The sequence below is a fragment of the Scomber japonicus genome, chromosome 5, assembly GCF_027409825.1.
Source record: "Scomber japonicus isolate fScoJap1 chromosome 5, fScoJap1.pri, whole genome shotgun sequence".
In the NCBI taxonomy this organism is placed as follows: Eukaryota; Metazoa; Chordata; class Actinopteri; order Scombriformes; family Scombridae; genus Scomber; species Scomber japonicus.
The window spans coordinates 14,082,965-14,096,535 of NC_070582.1; the positions used below are offsets into that span (position 1 = coordinate 14,082,965).

A 13,571-nucleotide genomic window follows, 5' to 3' on the forward strand; every position below is an offset into this window, starting at 1 on the left:
AATTACGCAAATATAATAAATAATTCTCATTACACCAGAGAATTAACACACACCTCATTAGAAACATAATTAGTTGTAATTCCTTGTTTTAATCATAATATTTTAGCAGCTCAAAAGTACTGTACATTCTCATTTTAAATGCATCACAAACATATCTTTTAGACATAGTACAGTGTGTCACAGGCACCATTAGAAATGCTTTATTCATCTAAAAATGTTCAAAGTTTGCAAAATATTTCTTTACATTTCATTTGATATACATTTAAATTTTTATGCTGGTTTCTCCATAAGACATTCATATTACTGATCATATAACAATAACAATATAAACATGATTTTATATTGTTACAATCCTTGTTTTTATAAATCAATAGTGCAAATCTTTGCATTTCGGAGTAAATGTCTTGATGCTAGCTGCTGGAGTGGAAAATAAAGGCTCTATATAACATTTTTCCAGTTATAGGAAAACCTGTTGATATTGGCAACATTGTGAATAAAATGACTTAACTACTAATAATAGTCAATAGTCGTTAAATTCTAACCGTGGACATCAAAATTGCTTCCTGTCACAGAAGTCCATCCATAATAAATACTGATATTTTGAGATTTAATAAGTTCCAAGTACTCTTAATGAGAACTGTGACATATGAGAATGTCACATTAAATAAAAAGAACATTCTTGTTTAGCTAACAAAGTACCTAAAGAACAACAACCCTTTTTCATGATATACTGCAATGACAAAAACATCAAAATAAAGCATGTACGTAAAATTATATTAAAAACATCTCTAATAAAATACTCTTGATAACAGCGTATTTAAGGACCCTGCTGATATTTTTTCTTTCCTGAAGAACTTGGACAACTATACAAAGTGATTGTAGGTTCTCTCTTTAAAAACAACAAAACAATACAATGTGATTGTCTGGAATACAACAAGTTTTGTACTTATTAGCTTTAAAATTAAAAATCTCTGAACGCTAAAGTGGACCCAATTCATTTTCCACCATTGTGACACAGCATTAGTGACCTGATGTGTGTTCATTGGACAGATATGTACCAACATTGGCTTGATTTAAAACAATAAGAAAAATTAAACCCTTCCCCATTTCCAAACAGTCTTGATATGCAGTTGTAAACAGATGATGACTCAATGTAGGCCTGAGTCTGTTTGTGAAGTGTCTTGAATCAAAGCCTCTTTTCTATCAGAGACATTAGATAATAATCATGGAAAGGTATTACAGTGGTGAATGATCATCCTCTCTGTGTGACATCCTGTTGCATTGACATGATGCTCTGCTTTAACCTCTTGGTAAAAAGGTGGCTGGCCCTTCCACAGTAGGTATGCGTGGTGGTCAGCAGCGACGCCTCCAGAGGCTGAAGCAGTGATGTCTCCATGTTCTCGCCAAAGGGGTACTGTGATGAAAAGGAAAATATGAGGGTGTCACATAGCTGATTTCAGATATTAGACACTGAAGATCAGGTTTTATTACAATGTTATACATTCACAGTAACATGTCTCTGATGGCTGCACCAACTTCAATCCATGCTGTTATTCTGCTCTTGGCACTACCCAAAAAGCACTTAAAATAAAATTAAACAAGTGTGTTTTTACTGCGTTGTTGCTTCTGCATTCATATCATACAAACTGAGTGCCACATTTGTCACTGTCAGTTCAACACAATACATTTTGCATTTGATTTATATCTGTCAATTCAGAGTGTGTTTGGATTATGAATATCAATTACCTTAACAACTCAAGAACGGGCTTGGTAAGGCGTGACAGTATTGCTGAAAAACTACAGCTGCAGCATTCAAGATACGCATCTTTATTGTACGCTTTTGTGCCACCAAATAAACAGCTGAAGGATGAAACCTTCCAGCTCCACTTCAAGTTAACATTAATAGCCAAGGCTTTCACCACATACCATATTTAAATAAAGATGCAGACCTTTTGTTTTCATATTAAGATACACCATTCTTTTACTGCTCTCTTGCTAATAAGAAATCACATTTTTACAACATCTCATTTGACTCCAGTTTGGCTGAGCATTAGGTTACTCAAAGCACACTTTCTTTATTATATTTCATATACTGCAGCAGGCAATAAAGCACCATTAACAGCCTCCTATCGATTTTTATGTGGATGCTGCTGGTGCGTTGTCCACACAGTCATCATGATGTCTCAAACTAGCATCAGCACTAAAAATTTTACAACTCTTCTGTGGGCTTGGCTGGGTAATGGTAGTGCCCTTTATTGCAAGCTCCTCTGCTGGTTGGGAGAGCCTGCCTTGTGAGATGGACTGGCTAAGGAGCTCTTGGTGGGCTGGAAATTAGAGCTTCCGCTGGAATTGCCTGCTCCAGGTTTTAGGATGCTGTCCTCGAAGGTCTGAGTGGAAACAAACTGGGAGGGGGCTTGGGGAACAGGAGCCATAGGGAACACTGATAAAAGCTTCAAGAAAAAATATAGCTAATAACAAGAAAGGAAGAAATGTTCTTCAGTTATATGAGTCTCTATTCTAGTAAGCTAACTGAGAGTACATAAAGGCTATAACAAAGCCTTGTATCTTATATCAATCTACATCATACACATATTATGTTTATTTGACAAAAGCCACATTCCTACTCGACATCCTAAAATCAGGTGGAGTATGGTATGTGCTGTCTTAGATGCTGTATGTGTGTTTGTGCTGTCGGAGAGACTGATGGAAGCATGAGGGCCGAGTGCTCCATAATGAAGCCTGCTCGTTTACTTAATGGCTGAGAACATTGCCCGCACTGATAGTGGCCAGGCTGGGCCCTGTGGCGGTAATGGATGGAGACCAGCTAATGAAGCTTCCCTTACTCCCCCGATTGCTGCCTGCATGTTGACTGGTGTGCTGAAATCACCAAGAGCAGATCGAACGCGAGCCGCCAACGCAGCAGTGAGAGAGCTGTCCAACTGAGTTGCTGCATCACTGGTGATGAACATATAGTGGACAGTAAATGGAACTTGTATTGGGTAAATTTGACAGATGTCATACGTTTAAAATGCAAGTTCTGTTTTCATTTTTAAGTACCAGCCATGCACTGACAGCGCTCTTTAGGTTGTCATACCAATTTAAGGAGGTTACAAGTGTGAAAACCTTTAGATTTTACACCAAGTGTCAAGATAAAGCCAGACCTTACCAGCTGCTCAAGAATGACTTGACATGGGACTGAGTACTGCAGACAGGATGTCAGCAAGTTTTGAGAGATGGACTAACACACTGTTGGTTTCAGTAAGCGTGTAGGTTTTTTTTCCCCAAGTGTATCTTTGTAATATTATAAAGCATCCATCTATAGTAGGAAACATGGACAGAATAAGCCTAAAAAGAAATCCTGTTTTTAAATGTTTATTTTTGTTTATTAATTCTAGAGATTGTACAGATACTGTAAAATTAGTAATGAGGCCATGGGAATACTAGAATAAATGCCTCAAATTATAAAAAGGTGCCTGAAATCTGTAACAACCTTCATGAAATTCAGCCTTACTGTTAACACCATAACAAAACCATTCCACTGGTGGAAGCCAGGTGGGGTTGAGTTGTCTGTTTTGGGGGAGAGCAAAGATAGGGTGACGGAAATGTTTAACAGGCTATTGATTAAGCACTGGTGGACGGATGCATCCATAAGAGAAAAGCAATGGCCTGGAGTGTCTATTGATAATGTAATGAGAAGCAAATGTTTTCCAAATAGCCTGGTCCACCTACACAACTAGCCTTTAAAAAGGAAAAAAGGCACAGGGAAAGACTAAAAACTAAAACAAAACCATTACTAGTCTTTCCTCCTGTTGCAGAAGCTTTCATACAATTTCACAGTAAGCTGTGCCTGGAATGCTCTTTCATGAAAACTTTTGCAAGAAAAAATATACTCAATTCCATCTAGAAACCACTTGCAAAGCAAGACATTCGGTAACAAATCAGCTCCTTTAAGTAAACACAGGTCTTTATTTTACTGTGGGAGCTCAGAGTTGATGCTGTCTCTACCTTTTGGATGGCTTCGTAGACAGCTCGAAATGCTGGCTGCTTGTCATCATGGTAAACTCCCCTGTTTCCATGGAGAATAAAGACACCTTCTTGGTCAGCCTGTTGACAGTTGCTGCCATAAATACAGTGGTCTGGACGGTAGTTCCACTGGCAAGGGAACACATAGAGGCTTTCTGCAACACAGCAAGAGTGGATTAGTTAAATAACAACTCATTAGAAACCTTGTTTGCTTCTTTAATGGTAAATGTTTCAAGGAAGAAGAAATTTATTCAGTGAAGTCTTGTTAGTGTGTCACATCCGTGACTGAAATGATGATGTGCATGTGGTTTAACAAACCTGGATTTTGATGAAATATGATATTAAGAAGGTCCTGGTCCCCCCAGGTGATATTGAGTTTATACTTCTGTAGAAGGGGCATCAGAATTTCCTCCCATCTAAGTGCAACTGTTGTCATGTCATTCTTGAGGGACAAAAATACAACAATCAGAGAACATTCATATTAATTTCCATCAGGACATCATGAACCTGCAATTCTGGAAAATGAATCCCTTTCAGTCTTCACATTAACATTTCAAAGAAACGGTTTTGTGTGCCAAACAATTGTGCTTGTTCTGGAAATTCAGATGGAATTACAAGAGTGACCTCAATTGGTCAATTGTGGTGATGCAGCTATTCCAGGGGTTGCCTTCAATATTGCCAACATTTTTTTAAATGTCAAATGTTCACACATTTCTAAATATTTCCAACATATACTTAAGGTATAAAGGTTGATGTTTAATATGAATATATAATATGATATATATCACTTCACAAAAATATCAAAAGGTGTTAACTGACAACCTACTACACTAAATTTGTAGTCATGTTTGCATCAATAAAGCAATACTTAACATAAACTGTTTTGTGGAATTGGGAAGATTTCAGCCCTGGAAATAATACATTTAATTTAAATTTTACATTTACAGTTTAGACGCTTCACAACTTCTTTGCAATCCTTGCCTTCATAGGCAAATACTCAAAATCTGTATTTTAATATCATAATGACCATCATTAAGCACTATATGAAATTGGTGTTAATCATTCCAGCTTTACATACAGAGACGGGGGACAAATTAGAGGAAAAACTTGAGGAGAGGAGATTTTGATCTCAATGAGTCCTGAATAAATAAAGGTTAAATAAGGGAATATCTTGTGGAGGAATGGTGTTCATCCCTCCAACAGAGTTACACAGACTTGGCAGGGAGAAATGGAGCTGTTATGTAGGCTTGTGGTGGTCTGACTCCATACTAAGACATTAATGATCATTATTCCTTTAATTTGCACATTGTCAGTGGTTAACATAGAGAAAAATAACAACTTAAGCCTGTCACAGAAAAGCATCTACCTGCCATTTACCTTAAAGAATTTCTCCCTGAGGCGCGTCATGTTCATGAGCATAACCCCTGAGTTGATGCCAGTCTTGCCATAGTAAGGGTGGCGGGCAAAACGATTATACCAGCCGATACGTGGCTCTTCGTGCTCTGGGGCCATGGCCGCTAAGTGGCTTGCATTGAATCGAGAAAGGAGGGCCCAGATTTCCTCTACTGGTTGCAGAAAAAGGATATCTGTGTCCACGTAGAGCAAAGAATCCACCTCCTTCAGGATCAGCTGCAAATAAGACAGCAAAATCTTAATAAGAACAAATGTATCACTGCCTGTAGCAGTGATACAATCTCATGCATGGAAAATGACTCTAGACCTACCGGCAGAAAGAGCCTCTGAGAGGCACAAGGTTTGAAGAGCTTCTTCCACTCTTTTGCATTTTCCCTGGGAAAAGTGATGGGGTAGACGGTAAAGTTAAACTTGGTCTGAACAGTCCTGGGCCAGGACTCCAGCTGTAAGAAAAAATAAGGACAAAGAAATTTGTGCTTCAGCAATATCCACATGTAATCAATGGACTCAAATGTTGAAACATTATGGTATAAGTTGTTGTCATTCATAAATGATGCATCTAAACTTTTGAACCTAAGAGTGATAATTGTTTTAAAACGGTATGATCAAATCTAATGGGAGGAGTTTATAGGTCTTATTCATGCATGCAGGCTGCCAGTTGAACAGTCATGCCAAGTGTTTGCCTGTGCACACAGATTGTACTACTCCCTTTGGAAACCGTCTGTGACCAATAAATACACAATTACATCAAAGTGTGTATGCAGTGTTGTTGGGGTGGACAATCAGAGAACTTACAGCATTTCTGAAGCTGTCATGTAGATCATCCTCTGCAAAGATGTAAAAGTTCAGAGGCTTTTTGCTGAACAGAATGGCAGACTTCAACATGGTAAGAGTCTCCTCTAGCCTGGTGCCACAGGCCACCACAGCCAGGTGACTCCTCTCTTCACTACGTTCCTTGACTGCAGAGGCTGGCCTCTCTCTAAGAGCCAAAACAAAATTAAATAATGCATTAATTAATCCATCCCCTGACTTACAAAAGCATGGGTACATTGAGAAGTGCAGGAAAGGCACAAATTAATGAAGATATCAGCAGGCAGGCTCAGCTGACTGGTACTCAGCCCTGTAGGGTTTGAACTGTCATTACATTTAATGAATGGATGTAGAACAAGTCACTTATACTTCCTCCGAGTGTTCCCTGTAAACTACTACGTTCAAATTTGAATATCGGTCCCACTTTGCCAATTTTTTATCCCATCTCTGCATACATGTCATAGTGTGACAACCCTAGGATACATCAAGCAGGGTGCAACACAGACAAAACAACGCCCCAAGACTTCTATTATCATTCTCTCTAGCAACCCTGATATAACACTAGAAGAACTATAGCTACTCTGCCCAGGTCTGCATTATCAAGTGTGGGATTAGAGCTGATGAAAAGTCTGTCAGTGATATATTGGCAAGTGTAATGGTGAATATAAGAATGTAAACTTATGACAGGTATACAGAGATTGGTATTTCTTTCTTTATAGAGTAAGGCTTGATATAAAAGTAGTAAATGTGTTAGCATGTTGAACATGAGAGGTGCATGAACTTACAACCACAAAACCTCAAGAGTAGTCATAGGAAACACTAGGAGTGCAACAATAGGCCCAGCCTTTACTCTGAACTGTAGACCTAAGAAGTGAAAGTTGAAAGCAGAAGGCCACTGTATCTTTTTATAGAGATGCACAAAATCAGTCATACCTAAAAGTTGATTCCAATAAGCAGTTCACTCCACACACATCAGCAGGCAGTCTCCAATATGGACTCCAGTAAGTGACTGACAGTGACTTACACCTGACAGAATAGAAACATGATCTTTTGGATCCTCGAAGTTGAAATGTTCCCCAAGATATTAAAACGGTGTGCTTTGGGATTAAATCTAAACTGCTTCTTGAGGTTAATGCTGGATGATAAACAGGTGGCAATCCTTTAAGCCCAGCCAAAAGCTAAGGAGGGACGCGATTAGGTGGCAGTAATGCTAATGGATAATCAATAGACTGGTGGCCAAACAGGTGATGGCTGTCAGATTAAGACATAGCATTAGCAAGCTATTCTGAACTCGACTGTGGATACCAAACAGTGAATTACATTCTCGAGATAACCTTCCCAACTATACAATACTATGCTTCTGGTGGCTAATACATAAACTAATACAGTTTCCAGTATATGCCGTCAATTTTAACTAGCTCGTTAGCTGGCAGTAGTCGCCAATAATGTTTTAGCTAGTTTTCAGTCACTACTTACCTATACTAACTTAACTAATAACAACAAATATAACAAGCGCTAATTGCGGCAAATGTGTTTAAGTTACATTATAAACTAAAATAGGTGTCATAGATAACGTAGCTAAGCTAACTTACCTGTCAAGCCCATCTTCACGGTCTCTACGGCCTACCAGTCCGGGCATTTTCCTGAGAAGGTTCCCGGTGTCATGACTACTTCTGTCGGATAGACTCTGTTCTCTAAGGTTCCACTCATCTCGGTCCTCCAAGGTGGAGGCTAGCTGGTTGAATACATACACCAGTGAAAAAAAGGTGAAGACCACGCACAGGAGAAATGCGTGAAGGTAGCATCGCATTTTGCGTTTCCAGTATTTCTTTTAGCGGTAACTAAACATTTTTGTTGACCTTGTGATATATTGACTTGCTAGCTGAGCTATCTCATAAGTCAAGTCAGAAGGTAAACCAAAGCACAGTTGTTGACAGTTTCTCGCCCCACCCACGTCTGTTAACACGTGTGTTTCGTTTTGTCAACCATCTGTCAGTAAGTTACCGTGTGGACGGTCGACAGATAGAACATCTTACGCAAAAGCCAAATCAACACCTACTAAATCTTTCATTCACAATATGTCACTCAGGATGGAAACCATGCAGTTCTTGGAGGGGACACACGATCAAACATCCTGAGACACAAAAGTGAAACTAAAATAGCACTGGCACAAATTGAAGAGAGCTTATTGACATGTGGTAGTTCATATGAGGGTATATTGGTGTGAGTACTGTAGCTTATACAGCAACCATATGTTGACTATTGCTGGATGCAAAATCTCCAAATTTCTCCATACATTTTTTTCAATGTATAAAATGGTATTAAACTTTGCAGTTAATTGAAAATTCATAGCTACATATATTATTTACAGAATAATAAAACATACTCTATATTATTCCCTTTCATGCAGTGGTGTAAGTAGATTATTTACTTAAGTTAAAGTACCAATATCCCAGTGTAAATGATCAGCAAGCAAGTCATTTAAGGTAAAGGTTTCACTGTGTTATTACTGGCATGTTAACATGTAAGCAGCATTTTAACCACCACATTTCACCACTACTTATATTATGACCTTCCTTTTTAATACACCATAGATAAGAAAGATTTGAAGGAAGGAAGGAATATTAACACACACACATGCATGCACACAGTGTTGCTACTCATCCATTGTTCTACACTGGCCTGTTGATGATAAAACTGCAACATGTCAGAAACCAAAGTCAATCTAATGCTTTGCCTTTACAGTCATACTATGAAAATAAATTGCTGACAAATTTGTAAGTAACTGGTAACAAGTCCATAAACTTCTGAGAACAGATTTCTTAAGGGAATTCCTTTTTTCTTTTCTGACAAAGCAACTTTATCAAATCTTAGAAAAATTAAGGATAAAAACAAATCCAAGTATCTACAACTTATTTTTATTTCACAATATTTTACAATATAAACCATCCTATAGATTAAATCATGCTCAACTCTACAAAGTGAAGAAGAAGCATACTTAGAATAACTGTTCAATATTTTTTACTCAAATGTTAGACAGTAAAACATTTATTGCATCAAATGGCAAAAATGAGAGCTGGATAAGGCCAGAAACCAACAGTGTTATGATTGGCTGATAATGGCAAAGTGAAAATAACGTTAAAAAAAAATATTATGAACAAAAGGATACCATCAAGTGCAAATAATGATAACAAAATTCAACAATGAACTACAATTCTGAGATGATTTTCACATTTCTTTCATAATGCATCACGTATTCTTTGCAGCCATCACTCTGAATACTTTCAGTAGTCCATAACAGGAACTATCAACTGTGTGATGGTGACGTCACACTGAAGTGCTAAAACACAAGCCACCACAACGTCTGGCACAGTTCCGCTGACATCCAGGATTTAATGCTACTGTTCTGTTTTTCAGTTCATCACGGTAGATTCTGCTGCAACAGTTCTTTGAATTCAGCATACATCTTGACTCCTGAATGCTTTGTCGTCATGGGAAGGTGGTGAAAAATACAACCCAAAAATGGAAGTGAATGCTATCATATTGGCATTTATAGTATTTTTAATTTTTTTTTTTTTTAAATGTGCATGTTGAAGTTAATCTCTGGTTGAGGCTGTTGAGAGTGCAGAGGAATGGGTTGTGCTGCTATGGGTGAAGGTTAGTGAGTCTCTCCATTGACTGATGAGCCTTCCCCACGAGGTGAGGAGCATCTGGAGACTCCTCGTTCAGTGTTGTCAGAGCTTGAGCCACTTTGACTGTGTAGGTCTGCTGAGGCGGCGCTTGCTGAAGTGGACGTGGGTTTAGCTTTCTCCTTAAAGTCTGTGATTATTACTGTCAAGTCTCCAACTGTGACCTCTAGATGTTGAGCACTGCTTCTGTCTATGTTTTTTAACCTGGGCCTGGTGAGGAAAGACAAAAACAGAAGCAGGATTTGAAAAAAAAAAAAAGAAGAAGCTGGGAGGATACTAAATATTCCAGTAGTGGCAAAGCACAGCTACAATGATGAATGTGTTGAGCATGGCTTTTCCATGTGAATTCATTACCTCATCTTTTTATGGCTTTTCTTCTTCAGCGTCAGTTCTTTCTCACTCTTGTCCTTTTCTGATTTTTCTTTCTTCTCTTTTTTAAGGTGTGTGGGTGGTGCGAACTGCTGATTTACTTGCTGTGCAACCAGCTGAGAAACAGGCCGTGGTTTTCTGAAAGACCAAAAAAGGTTATTGGCTTCATAGTTACATTTATATCATAACTGATGTGACTATTCAACCAGGAAGAGGAGACTCCAAACAATCATTTAAAATGGGAACCTTTGACTGAATCTGAAATCTCAAAAACTTTGACAAAAAGTGGAAGTGTGGACGCGACACTGTGTCAATACACAGATCCTTTTTTTCTTTTTACAAGCAATCTCACATTAGTGGGGTCAGACTGAGCTTTCATTAGCACTAAAGACATGCAGGGTGGAAACACTATAGATCTGATAAGGTTAACACCATCTGCCATCACTACCACTATCAGACATGAAGTCTCCAATTTGATTATTAGTCTGTATTGGTGTTGTTTATTTTTGGACTTTGTGTAGCATTATTTGATACGTTCTAGCTGTAATAAAGTGTCTCTCCACTTAAAAATGTCAGTTTGACGTTTGACTTTCATCGTACAAAATGTGCAGAGTTGTTTTCATTTCTCATCTGAGGGGGGAAAGTTTCTCTGTGCTCACTGAATATCTGATTTATATATCTGTAGTTTGGAGGCCAATCGTGGTCCAGTATGTAATTTACACAAGTGTGATGAGGAAATCTGAAGCCTCCTTTGTCGAGCACTTTGTTCGTCAACTTTGAAACGTTTGACAAAACAAAACAACATCATATCTGACACATATTCCAATCAGAGTAACTTTTGCATATCTTAAAACATGTCTGGAGGGGATCTTTAAGTAATGTCCATGTATTTTGGATCTTTTGGATGTACAACTAATATACTAAAGCTTAGTGCAATGCATATAGCACAGTCTTAATAGTATTTCCCTGTCTTTGTCCTTTCATCCTTTCATCATTTCATCTCACGCAAGTCACTTCCTGGTGAGGGACAAGAGGATACAAGAAGAGGTGAAAACTTTCACACTGACTGCCCTAATTTTTGTGCAGAAGTTCAATTTACTAGCCATGTTCGTGCTATTCTGAAGTACAGTTCAATGGATAGATTAATTCTCTGCAAGTTCAGGGTTCTTCTCTGCAGCTATTGTGGGTGGCCATCATCATTCGACTGGCATGCATGTGCACTGAAATAAAAAAAGGAAGTATGCAATGTCTTTTATTATGGTGATTCTAAAACACCACCAAGGTCTCAAGAATTAAGTACCGGTACATACTTTTCTGATTCAAACTTGCCCCAGGGTTTCTATGTAATCTAATGAAGATGCCCTTCCTAGGTTGAATGTGATACAGTGGATGTGTTGTATTTAAACCATGACTTTCAGTCACTAGTCAATTCTTTACCATCAACAAGTAGCAGCAGGAGCTAAAACATTCATATCTTTTCTCATGGTGCTCTGTATGAAGTATTAATGTTAAAGGATAGGGTCACAATTTTACAAGTCTGCTTTCAGTGTAAGTGATAGGGGCAAAATCCACAATGTGTCCACAGTCGTTTTGTGCAAAAAAGCTTTAAAATGTTTTATCTGAGGCTTGCATGAAGCTTCAGCAGTCTGGGTTAGTCATATCAAGTGGATATCTGCCACATTTACAGTATTTTTAGCATCAAATTCACTCTTTGTGTTTCCTTTAACAGTGTTTCTCTGTTGAGCTGCGGTGGTATAAGTATAGTAACAAAAAGAACACTTGCATTTGGCATTAAAAAGACTGTTAGACTGAAAGATATTAACACGATTTGACAAATTTGGATGGTTGAAACTTTATATTAGCTTCAGGCAAACTTTTAAATACATTTTTGATCAAACAAGGTCTTGGATTTTGGTTCCAATCACTTACATTGTAAGTGCATTATAAAGAAATATTTTAATGGCCAGTATGAACAGGAGGAATATTTACAGAAAGAAATACCTATTTTAATGTTCATTTTGGGCACCTGACTGATGTTTTAACACGGACTTGAAACATTAATAACCCCTCCTTTAAGGTAAACGCACAAAGCTGGATCGTGTATTTGGCTTGAACGTGCATTCACATGGTTAGGGTTCGAAAAATATTAATCTTGAACATGTTAAAAATGAAAAAAAGCTTGACTTATTCTCACCGAGTTGACGTCCCCTTCCTGACATCACACATCATGCACTTAAACGCCTCAGCGGTGTTTCTGAATGTGCAGACGCTACAGTCCCAGTAACCATCGTCGGAGGAGGGCTTGGACTGCCGTTTTGGCCTTCAGACAAAACAAAACAAAAACACAGCGACAGCGGGCAAAATGTTTCAATGAGAACGCCGTTTGCGAAAACTAATAGTCGGACAAAGATTACCTAAACAGGAAGAGAAACGACTCAAGAGGAGATGTTCTCACGTAAGAAGCCATTCAAGTCAATGAGGAAAAGGGAGCTTTCAGTTTACACAGCCAGTTGCCCCATATTAAACTAGCTAGCCGCCATGAACACTTTAGTAAAACAGCTCCATCCATTGACCACGCTTTCTGCCCATGAATAGCCCAGTAAAGTCTCCATTCAAACACACCGGCGACAGCTTTACCTCGTGGGACTCTTCTTGTCTCCCATTTTTACGTAACTTCGTCTCAGTGGAGTTGAACAGGGCCAACGTTACAGGTGAAAAAAAACGCATTTAGCTGCTACTCAGCTGTCGTGGAAACTCCTGTCGAGGGCGGTCACGTGACAGGGGCTAACCCAATCACTAGTAACGTAATCACAACAGAGGACAGCTATAAATGTGACACAACACTGATGTAACAAGGCGCTTTGTGCAGTTTTACAGCACTGTAAAAGAGCGGCGAGGCTGAGGCTTTAGTGAGGGAAGTGAAACTGAAGATTAAGATAAAATGATATCTCTTATCTTATGTGCGCAGCAATAAATACTCAGGAAAGAATTTATTTGTAAGTGATTAAGTTGTTCTACCACATTCTACTGATTTGTAAATTTTATTTTTTGAATAAAAGAAGCGCCTGTAATCGGCATTTTATGCTGTGTACACTCATTTATTAGATACACCTGTGTAATCTAATGAAATCCAATCCAATACAAATTCTACATTTAGGAAGCTTATACATTTTCAGATTTGGTTGACTTTGTCAAGAAAGGTGGTGATTCTTCATGTTTATTATTGAGGTCATAGTGGGTGGTCGACATAAGATAGCCATTGACAAA

General features: G+C 38.3%; 2 protein-coding genes across 2 annotated transcripts; both read right to left on the bottom strand.

Moving 5' to 3' along the window:
- Positions 1–279: 279 nt before the first annotated feature.
- On the bottom strand, positions 280–8,162 carry LOC128358683 (glucoside xylosyltransferase 1-like). Its single transcript, XM_053319035.1, has 7 exons — positions 7,839–8,162; positions 6,232–6,415; positions 5,748–5,879; positions 5,401–5,652; positions 4,342–4,465; positions 4,006–4,178; positions 280–1,414 (listed from the first exon to the last, which is right to left on the bottom strand). Exons 1-7 carry the CDS (start codon positions 8,054–8,056, stop codon positions 1,253–1,255), a joined length of 1,245 nt encoding a protein of 414 aa, XP_053175010.1. The 5' UTR covers positions 8,057–8,162; the 3' UTR covers positions 280–1,252.
- Positions 8,163–9,151: 989 nt separating this feature from the next.
- On the bottom strand, positions 9,152–13,052 carry LOC128358630 (YY1-associated factor 2-like). The gene is made up of 4 exons (XM_053318963.1): positions 12,942–13,052; positions 12,499–12,624; positions 10,290–10,442; positions 9,152–10,145 (listed from the first exon to the last, which is right to left on the bottom strand). The coding sequence occupies exons 1-4, from the start codon at positions 12,965–12,967 to the stop codon at positions 9,905–9,907; spliced, it is 546 nt and encodes a 181-aa protein (XP_053174938.1). The 5' UTR covers positions 12,968–13,052; the 3' UTR covers positions 9,152–9,904.
- Between the last annotated feature and the right edge of the window lie 519 nt (positions 13,053–13,571).

Coding starts and splice junctions, on each gene's coding strand:
- LOC128358683 (XM_053319035.1), bottom strand. CDS start 8,056: ATGCGATGCTACCTTCACGCATTTCTCCTGTGCGTGGTCTTCACCTTT. Junction 6,416..7,838: donor CGTGAAGATGGGCTTGACAG/GTAAGTTAGCTT, acceptor TTTGGCTCTTAG/AGAGAGGCCAGCCTCTGCAG. Junction 5,653..5,747: donor CTCAGAGGCTCTTTCTGCCG/GTAGGTCTAGAG, acceptor TCTTATTTGCAG/CTGATCCTGAAGGAGGTGGA.
- LOC128358630 (XM_053318963.1), bottom strand. CDS start 12,967: ATGGGAGACAAGAAGAGTCCCACGAG. Junction 12,625..12,941: donor GACAAGAAGAGTCCCACGAG/GTAAAGCTGTCG, acceptor TTTTGTCTGAAG/GCCAAAACGGCAGTCCAAGC. Junction 10,146..10,289: donor AAAAGCCATAAAAAGATGAG/GTAATGAATTCA, acceptor TTTCCTCACCAG/GCCCAGGTTAAAAAACATAG.